At 61.4% G+C, this 9,722-nt stretch overlaps 1 protein-coding gene across 1 annotated transcript; it reads right to left on the bottom strand.

Moving 5' to 3' along the window:
- Position 1: 1 nt before the first annotated feature.
- CTSZ (cathepsin Z) lies at positions 2-9,040 on the bottom strand. Its single transcript, XM_059898357.1, has 6 exons — positions 8,775-9,040; positions 8,142-8,305; positions 4,474-4,653; positions 2,032-2,182; positions 1,478-1,640; positions 2-612 (listed from the first exon to the last, which is right to left on the bottom strand). The coding sequence occupies exons 1-6, from the start codon at positions 8,915-8,917 to the stop codon at positions 502-504; spliced, it is 912 nt and encodes a 303-aa protein (XP_059754340.1). The 5' UTR covers positions 8,918-9,040; the 3' UTR covers positions 2-501.
- Between the last annotated feature and the right edge of the window lie 682 nt (positions 9,041-9,722).

The raw sequence follows: 9,722 nt of genomic DNA, 5'->3' as shown, positions 1-9,722 counted from the left end.
GTTCTGGTGTGAAGTGTGCATTTTATTCATCCCTTGGGCAACTTGAGATCGCCATCCCCCCTCGGCCCTACCATTGATTTCAGGGTGACAGAGGAACTGGTGATGACAAGTCTGAAATGTTCCACCTCGTAAATACATCACAGACCACAGTCGCCAAATCATTTACTGAAGAAAACGGAGGTCACATCATTCACCGCCTGGTGGATCACTCTTCTGCAGGGAGGTGGCGCGCTGCCGTCCTCCCGGCAGGAAGCGGTCCTGTGTGGGTGCTGGGTCGTCCCCTCTGCGACTCCCCCCCCGGGAACGCTTTCAGCCTGTGCGGCATCGCGTCAGCCATCCCTTCTCGGCGCCCAGGGCCGTCACCGGCCGTCACGTATGTGACCGTCAACCCCCAGTTCCTTCAAACCACGGCAGTACCACCCCAGTGCCCGTGAAGGTGGGATCCCCTCTGGTTACGGCTCACGCGATCACTTAGGAGCCGCTCCTCTGGAGACGTCCGCCTTAAACGATGGGGTCCCCAAATGTGCAGCTCTCCTCGACGGCGAGGTTGTAGTCGGCACCCTTGCCGCCTCTGTAGGCGCTGGTCACTATGCGCATCCAGCCCCGCTCACCCTGTGAGGGCCGGGGCCGTGCGTCAGCTGGATCCTGTCTGCGCTCTGCGTACACTGACCCCCGCCCCTCCTCACTCAGCCTCAGGCTCGGGGGGCCCGCAGCGTCCCCGCCACCCGCTCGGCTGCCCCTTCCCTTCCCTGGGACCCCTGTTCGGAAATAGCTTTTGTGAAATATCTAACTTGGTTAATATTCAACACGAGGGGTACGTGGCCCGTATGCCGAGAGCTAATTAATGTAACTAAAATGTTGATCAACTCTTTAGACCAGATGACTCGACTACCTATTAATATCCCCATTTATAGTCGTTTAATAAAAAATACTGACATTTCATCACTTCGACATAAATCACCTTCCCTGATTTCAATAACAATGAATTTGTGTCTTCAGCTGTTAATGGTTAATACTAGGTCTTAGAAATGAAAATTCTGGCAGTTAATTTAATTCCCCTGGGTTTTTGACTCAAAGTATTTTTGAAGAAACTCCACAGTATTACTTAGGAAAGCCGAAAGTATGGCAAGAAAAAGAATGAGATGGCTGTAAAGGAATAAAAGCTAGCTAAACGGAAACTTCGAAAGCAGCACTTCTCAGCCCCCATCCCCATTGGGAGACATTTGTCAACGTCTGCAGACGTTTTTGGTTGTCACAGCTGGGGGGCGGGAAGGAGCATCTGGCATCTACTGGGTAGGGGCCGGGGATGCGGCTACACGTGCTGCGATGCACAGAACGGGGACGGCCCCCGTGCAGCGCAGAAGGACCTCACCCCACAGGTCTGGAGCCTGAAGCCCCTCTGCTCAGGGCCGCAGTTCTCAGCTACAAAACCCCCAGATCCATCCGAGTGAGAGGAGTTGCAGTGGAAATGTCTTACCCATGGTTCGCCCCACGAATTCCGGACGATCCAGTACTCCGTCCCGTGGCTGACACCCCAGCCGGCCACGGAAACTATGTGGTTTATGTAGGCCCTGTTGTGGTATTCAGCATAGATGCCACCGGTGTAGTTAGACATCTTATCCGTTGCCATTATACCGCAGCTGAGAGCAAGCAGGGAAAGAATGAGCGCTTTCAATGGCCATCGTTGACCATCGTTAGGAAGAGCCGTGTGGACCCAACTCAGATAACGCACACCTGATGATTCTGCCCAAACTTCTGTTACTCACTTGCGTCCTCCCTACCGAAGCTGTACCAGCCGCCCCAGAGCGCTGGCTACACGCTGGGAACTGTCCATGGCTGTGTCCTTCCCTCACAATAATCCTACGAGGGGCACATGGGCTATTGAGCTTTACTTTTGAGAGAACTCACGTGGCAGCTGTGTCTCCAGCCTTGTGGGTAGAGTTGGCCAGAAGGAAAGGGTGAAAATTACCCGGGTCCCGTTTACTGGAAGCGTGCACGCCCTCCGCGGGCCGGGGTCTCAAAGCTCCTCACCTGATGGGGCCCTTCGCATAGATTTCTGCCATCATCTTCTCCCTCCCGGAGAGGGAGCCGTAGTCGCCAACTTTCCAGAGGGTGTAGTTCTTGATGACATGGCACTCTCTGAATTCAGTGCATGTTCCACACTGGTTAAACTTGTTGCACTCTGGGGACAGCACGGAAAGTCAGCGTGAGGCCATTTCCTCGTTAACCCGGGAACAAAGAAGCACGCCCAGACCCAATCTCCACTTTTCTAACTGAACGCTCCATCCATCAGCTAATAATGGAAATCTTCTTGCCCTTGGGTGTTTAATTACCCTCTTCTTTCAGCTGCAGGAGTTATAAAAAGCCTTTCCCCAGGCCTCAGTGGAAAGAAACGTTAATTAGCACATAGTAGGTGCTCAAAAGCTCCACTTTTCCTTTAAAGCCGGGAGAAAGGCCTTTGCACAATACTCTACAGCTGAGAATAGAGTGTAATTAAATTATTCACTTTTAATAAGATTGTATTGTTGGCTAGTGAATAGGCCGACACGTTTGGGGAAAAAATAAGTATTTTCTTATTATTTCGGTCTGAGGAGGTATCAATAATTAGGCCTCAAAAAACAGTGCAGCTATGAGATCTGGAAGACTCCACACCGTCTCCTTCGTCCTTCCTGGGCCCTAGACAGCATTACTTCTCACCTCGTCTATCCTGCCTCGGCCCACGGCACCACTTTCTACTGCTTTCACGTTACCTATTTCTGTTACAGTTTTGTATCTATCCAGACTCCTCCCCCAAGACATGAAACTCCTTGAGGATTAAACTGTTGGTTTAATTTGTCCCTTGGACACCAAATGCCCAGGACAACCTGAAAAAAGGTGGATCTGTGGCCACACTTGCTAATACAAAGACAGGACTACTGGGACTTGCCTGGTGTCGCAGTGGTTAAGAATCCGCCTGTCAGTGCAGGGGACACGGGTTCGAGCCCTGGTCCGGGAAGATCCCGCATGCTGCGGAGCAACTAAGCCCGTGCGCCACAACTACTGAGCCTGCGCTCTAGAGCCCACGAGCCACAACTACTGAGCCTGCACGCCACAGCTACTGAGCCCACATGCACCACAACTACTGAAGCCTGCGCGCCCTAGAGCCCGTGCTCCACAACAAGAGAAGCCACTGCAATGAGAAGCCCACGCACCGCAACGAAGAGTAGCCCCCGCTCGCTGCAACTAGAGAAAGCCCATGCGCAGCAACGAAGACCCAACACAGCCAAAGAAAAAAAAAAAAAAAAGACAGGACTACTTATTGCAAACAATCAGGTGCTGATGAGTTCCATCTGGCCCTGTTGTACTAGGTGGGCTGGAGGGGCCTGGCCGAGGACAGACAAGACCAGTTCTGGGCGGATCAGGGCTCCAAGGACCACCTGGTTCCCGATTCTGAGCCCTCGGGGGCCCTCCCTGCTCCCCTTCATCCTGGACACCTCTCCTTGGTTCTCTGACCCCTGCTGCATCTATCATATCACTTCAACAACTCACTGGACCAGTTTGGGGAGATGCTTTCTGGCTGGGCAATACGGCCTGGGAGGCAAGGCGGGGGCAGCCTGTGGGCGTGGGATGGCGCCTTCAGAAGGTACAGGGGCCTGAGCACACCTTTTACAGATGGAAGGGGGGCAGAAAAGCCCCCCGGGCTCCCCCCACACACCGCCATCCTCCTCGCTCCTGTCTCAAAAGGCCTTTTGAGTTGGTCTCAGCTCTCTGCTCTGGTTACGAGGGAGCTCAGACAGGTGACTTAAAACTACCCACTGTGGCGTTAGGGTTTGGACTTTTTCTTTCCTTGGGTTTCCAAGAGGAGCAGCCTGAAAGGACCGTGCCGACTCCAGGGCCCCAGGCCAGCTTGCATCCGCTGGTCCGTGCAGCGCCCTCGGCTCCGAATCCACCCAGATGCAGGCGGCCGGGACTAGGGTCTCGAACCAGGCCGGGCCCGCCTGCTTCTTGCCTGCTCGCCACACCCGGCTCCTGGAAAACACTCTTCCCTTGATGAGCGTTCCCCTTACAAAGGGCCATGAAACCACCAAAATGCCAGCGTGTCAGAACCCAAACACCAGGGCCTGGCCTGGCCTGGCCGCAGGGCACGCAGGCTGGAGACCCCCATCCCAAGTCCTTTTTTGTTGGTCTTCCCACCAAGGAGGCCAGGCCCCAACTTTCCTGTCGCCCTGCCCCACGAGGCACACGGCGGCAGGGGGCTCCCAGCTCCGTCCCGCTGTCCCCCAGGGCCCCGGCCACACGCGCGCTGGGAAGAGGGCAGAGAGAGAAAGGGTGGGGGGGGAGAGAGAGAGAGAGGGAGGGAGGGGGAGGGAGGGAGAGAGAGAGGGAGAGAGAGTGTGTGTGTGCGTGTGAGTGAGTGTGCGCGCGTGTGTGTGTGTGCGTGCGCGCGTGTGCGCATGCGCGTGCACGCGCGTCTGGGGGGTGAGCAGGCCCTACCTTGGTCCTTGGCCTGGTAGTTGTTACAGGTCTCGTCGGGGATGCCGTGCCGGTGGGCGTACTCCCACACCGGCAGGTCGTTGCCCCCCTCGCACGAGCCGGCGTTGCCGCAGTCGATCACGTGCTGCACGGACAGCAGTACGGAGGGCCACGCCCCCTTCCTCTTGATGTTGATCCGGTCTGCGGGGACAGCACCCATGCTGGTCAGCACCCACCCCACTGCCTGCCGCTCCGGGGGCCACGCATCCCTCTCTGGAGGGCCCTCCCCTCCTCCCTGGGGTCCCTGCTCTCCAGAGAGGCCTCCCGGGCCCTTCCTGGCACCGATGCCCACCCTCCCCCCACTACAAGTGCCATCCAGGCAGGGCCGGGCGTGTCCTGCCTCAAGGCTGGTGGATCCCCGAGGGCACTGGGGAGCCAGACTAGGGGCCGGTCGGCGACCCCACTCTCACTCCACACGCGCCTGGGCCCACACGCCCCACGAGGCAGCTGGGGACGGCTGAGGGCAGCCACGGCCCCCCGCGCCTTGCCCCCCTTTCCCTGCACAGACAGCATCCTGCGGGGCCCTGCAGCCAACACTACCACGGGCCGCCACCTCGCTTTCCACTCTCCCGGAGCGACGATCCCGCAACCACCCACCTCGTGGCCGCATCCCGAGATCCCCCCTCCAGGTCAGAACTCACCGCAGCTGCGCCTGTTCCTTCCCTGATGACGGCGAGCAAGCGGCCAGGCCCTCCACCCACCAGCAGCCCCCTCCAGGCGCCCCCTTCCTTCCCTCCTGCATCCCCAGGCCCCCTACAGCCCTGGGGTCACCTCCTAGGCCCTTGGGCCCACAGAGCTCTACATCCGGCCATGTGACCAGCCCCGGGCCTTCTGGAACCCACGGCCAGTCACCAGCACGCGCCCCAGCCCTTCCCCCAGCGCCCCTGGACGCACCCCCCCCAGTGCTCTTCCGCGGACAGCCCTCTGCGGACCCCCTTGTGCGGGTCAGCCCCGCCCTCCACCCCCCCTGCAGGTCTCCCCAAGCTCCTTCTCAGCAGCCTCCGGCCGGCGCTGCCCTGGGCGCTCAAGCCTCCTCCCCGGCCTTGCTGACCCTCCAGCTGACACCACTTCACCCAATAACCCCTCCCGCCTGAGGGTGCCCCGCCCCGTTCTTCAGCTCTTGGTGTCCAAACTGGGTCCCAACATGGAACAGGGAGCCAGCTTACACAGGCTGTGCGGGCGAGGCAGGGTTTTGTTTTATCTGCCTGAAACCTTGGAGGGTTTCCAGCAGAACAGAAAAGGGCCCCGGCCTGGGTCTGAGCTGCTGCATCAGGGCAGCAACAGGCGGGCCGGGGAGGCAGCTCCACAGCGGCGCTTTGAAGGTGGGGTCCAGCCCTGCGGCCGGTGGTCTGAGGGTGAGAAGCAGGAGGCCGGCGGCGTGCCTCTGGGCCTGGGCCCGAGTGAGGGAGGGATGGCATTCTCCTGGAGCCATCAGGGAGGCCGGGGAAGGACTGGTTTGGGGGTGAGGGTGGTGGCAGAAAGGAGGAACACCTGAGGTTGGAGGTGTCCCGCGGGGGGACGTGAAGGCCGAGTCCAGGTGCAGGGTCCTGGGGAGCCCAAGGTCCAGAAGTTAAGCGGGGGGATGAGGAGCCGGTGAGGGGGGTGAAGGAGGGGCCGGTGAGGCAGAGATCGGGGGCCTGTGGCTAAAGCCGAGGAAAACATTTCGGGGAGGGGGTGATCAAGCACAACCGGGCAGGGCGAGGCCCGGGGGCAACCACCAGACCTGCCCCTGGCGTGCCGGTGACCTTGGCGAGGAGCTGGCAGGCGACTGGAGGGGGTCGGGTTGGCAGGGAGGAAGTGGGGACTGCAGGCCCCTCCAGGAGCCCAGAAGTGGGGTGGCGGCTGGAGACGGGGTGGGGTTCAGCGATGGCCAGGTCTGAGCATCGGCAGGGATGGCCTCGTCCAGGGGCTCAGACGCTGGACGCCCGGGGACGGGAGGGAAGGCGAGCTATGACCAGCTGCAGCAGGTGGCAGCTGGGCCGGGCACTGTGGAAGTCCCCTTCTGGGGGCTTCTGTTTTCTCAGTGAAAGAGGAAGAGGACGCCTGCTGCTAGGGAGGCCGTTAGCGGTCGGAGAGCAAGAGGGGAGAAGCAGTCATCTATCTGCTCAGGAGACTTCACTCCAGCAAGTGGAGGGCTGACCTGTGAACAGGGACACGCCATCCCCTCCAGGCCCCGCACTCCTCTACAGATGCAAATCTTGGCATGTGACTCCCTCCCTAAGATCCCTCAGGCTTCTGCCTGGCCCCTCCCCCTGGGGGTAGGGCCCCTGGTGACCTTCTCAGCTTCCCCCACCCACCCTTAGGCCCCTGCCACAAAGGCCCTCTCAGTTCCTCCAGGCCAGGGAGTGCGCCATTCCTGCCAGGCCTTTGCCCTGAGCCTCTGGCTCGAGGCCCGCCCACACCCTGCCTGCCTGCCCGCCTGCGGGGCCCTGAAGTCTCCCAGCGGCTCCAGTGGTTAAGCCAAGAGCTCCTACACCCTAAAATGGGGCTCAGGGAGTTCCCTGGTGGCCCAGTGATTAGGACTCGGCGTGTTCACTGCTGTGGGCCGGGGTTCAACCCCTGGTTGGGGAACTAAGATCCTGCAAGCCGCGGGGTGCAGCCAGAACAAAATTTTTTAATAAAATAAAACAAAATAAAATGGGGCTCAGCCTACCCGCCCCCGCCCTCCTCCTTCCTGAAGGGTCAAAAGTACAACCCAGCCCCCAGGAGAGATGGGGCAGGGCCACCACGAGACCCTGCCAGGTGCCCCCAGTACAGCTGGCTGGCCCTGGGCTCCAGACGCCACCCCTACTCCTCATCCTAAAGACAGCCCAGCTTCCGGGCTCTGCTCCCGGCTGTCACTCCCACAAAGGCCTAGTCTCCTGACCTCCCTGCCAGGAGCCTCAGTTTCCTCATCTGCAAAGTGGGAGCAATCACAGGGCAGCCAGGAGGCTTAAATGGGATGAGACATCGAGCGTAGGCCAGGGGCGGTAGCCACACATTGGCTTAACACAATGCCACGGGGCAGGAGTTCGAAAGATTCAGGCGTGACTGCAGGCTCCCGGAACCCCGAGCTGAATGAAGGCCCAGGCTGGTGTGAAGTCCCCCTCCCTCCCCTACCAAGGCAGGCCCAGCAGCCTTCTAGAGCGGCGCTGACTTCGGATCCCCCCCCCAACCCCGCCGCCCCGCAACCCCGGCCTCGAGGTTTCCCGCCCTTGCTGCAGCCAGACGGCTAAGGCCCAGATGAGAAAACGGCCAGCCTTGCTCAATGTTCCAAGCCCAGGGCAGGCATTCATTTCAAATATTAACTACGCTGAAAAGTAGCTTCACTTCCGCATACCCAAACACCAGCAAGGGGTTCGGTGAGTTTGTGGTTTGATCCCCAAGAGCCCAGGTCACAAGCTTCGGGACAGATAAGGCTCCTGGGAGCCGTTTGTCACAGGTCTTCAGTCCTGTGACTCCCGGACATCCACAGGCCCCGGGTCCGCTCCCCGAGGCCTGACGCAGACACCGCCCCATGCCAGGCTGAGTCCTGGCACAGAACTGCGGGCCCCCGGGACCCTGGGCTGCGGCTGCCGGTACTGACAAAGAAGGCAGCTGGACGGGCCCTCCTGGCCCACAGTCAAGAGGGGCCGCAGTCCCCGACCTACCCGCCATGGCACTGGTGCTGCCGTGGGCCCAGCAGGAGCCACAGTACTGGGGGATGTGCTGGTTCCTGGTGACACTGGCGTAGTTGACCCCATTCACGTTGCGCCAGTCCCAGCTCTTGGGCAGATCCGATGGGGACAGGTACTCGTGAGGCCGGGGGTATGTCCTGGGAACAGACCACCGCCACCGGAATCAGCACTGGGGCCCCTGGGGGTCCGGCGCGCAGGCACCTTCCCCAGCGCCCTCTCCCCTCCCCAAACTGAGAGCGAGCGGGAGCGGGCTATCTCAGCCAGGAGACGCCCCTGCCCGCTCAGAATCTGAAGTGGGCAGGGCACACACCAGCCCCCCCCCCCCCCCGCCCCAGTGCAGGAACCAGACCGCTCCGCCAGCAATGCCCCAAATGCCAGGGCGGCGAGGCTGGCCTGCCTCCTGCACCGGTGCGCCTCGTCCAACCCCGCAAATGTGAACGAGCGCGCCCCCAAAGCAACGGGGCTGGCCCTGACCCTCAGAGGTCAAGCGAGGCTGGGCGTCCTGGCTCCTGGCACCCCAAGGAGGCGGCAGGGTCCCCCAGGCGGGAGAGGGCGCGAAGCCCCGGGAGATGGGCAGCCCCTCCCCGCCTCCCCAGCCGCCCCGACCTGCGCCCCAGCTGGGTGAGCTGGTCCCCCCGCAGGGGCCGGTAGCAGCCGCGGCCCGGGCGGAAGTGGAGGCCGGCCCGCGCCGCGCTCGCCGGCAGCACGAGCAGCAGCAGCAGCAGCTGCGCCGGCCCGGACGACGCCATGGCTCCCGCGCCGCTGCGGTCGGACCCCGACTCGAATCCCGACTCGGATCCTAACTCGGATCCCGCGCCGGTAGCTCCTCCGCCAGCCTCCGCCCCGGCCGCCCCGCCCGGTCCGGCCCTTAAGGTGGCTGCGCGCGGGCGGGACACTCCCCCGGGGCGGGGCGCGCGGCTGCCCCCGGTGACCCGGCCCCGCCCCGCCCGGCCGCACGGCCCCGCCGCCCGGACTCGGGTCACGCGCCAGGCCTCGGCTGACCCCAGACCCGACCCGGCCGCCAGCCGGGAGCCTCCCATCCGTCAGACCTCGTTCACTCTCAGGGGCATCCCCAGCCTTGGGTTCTTGGGACCCTTGGCCCCGGAGAGGTGCCCCTCTCTCCGCATCCCACGTGGGCCCAGGCCTCCGGGGATGGGCAGGGGGGTCTCCCCGCAGGACTGTGCTCTGGTCTAGCTTTCTGAAGGCCATTTCCCGAAGGCCCAGGCCCTTTCCGGAGAGAGATTTTCCCTGCATAGTGAAGGACGACAGGATCCTCCCAGAAAGTGCCCCTCGAGGAAAGTTTCACTTGGGCCTGAATCATTAATTCTACATTCCAACTCCCAAAGCTTGCTGGATGAGTTTCTGCTAACAAAGCCGTTTCATCTTCAAACAGAGAAACAAAAGCAGAAGTGGGACCCTGGGGGCCTTGGTTTCGTAACTCAAGAATTTCCCCTCCTCCTGCCCCTCCTGAGTGGCGGTCACCTGAGCCGACCACAGAATGGCCTCCGTGGTCCTGGGAGAAGAGGGCCCAGGATTTTTGCTCTAGGGCCCACA

This window comes from Balaenoptera ricei, chromosome 15, assembly GCF_028023285.1.
Source record: "Balaenoptera ricei isolate mBalRic1 chromosome 15, mBalRic1.hap2, whole genome shotgun sequence".
Lineage (NCBI taxonomy): Eukaryota > Metazoa > Chordata > Mammalia > Artiodactyla > Balaenopteridae > Balaenoptera > Balaenoptera ricei.
Note: the sequence above shows the minus strand (reverse complement) of the source record. Positions and strands in the feature narration are given on the sequence as shown.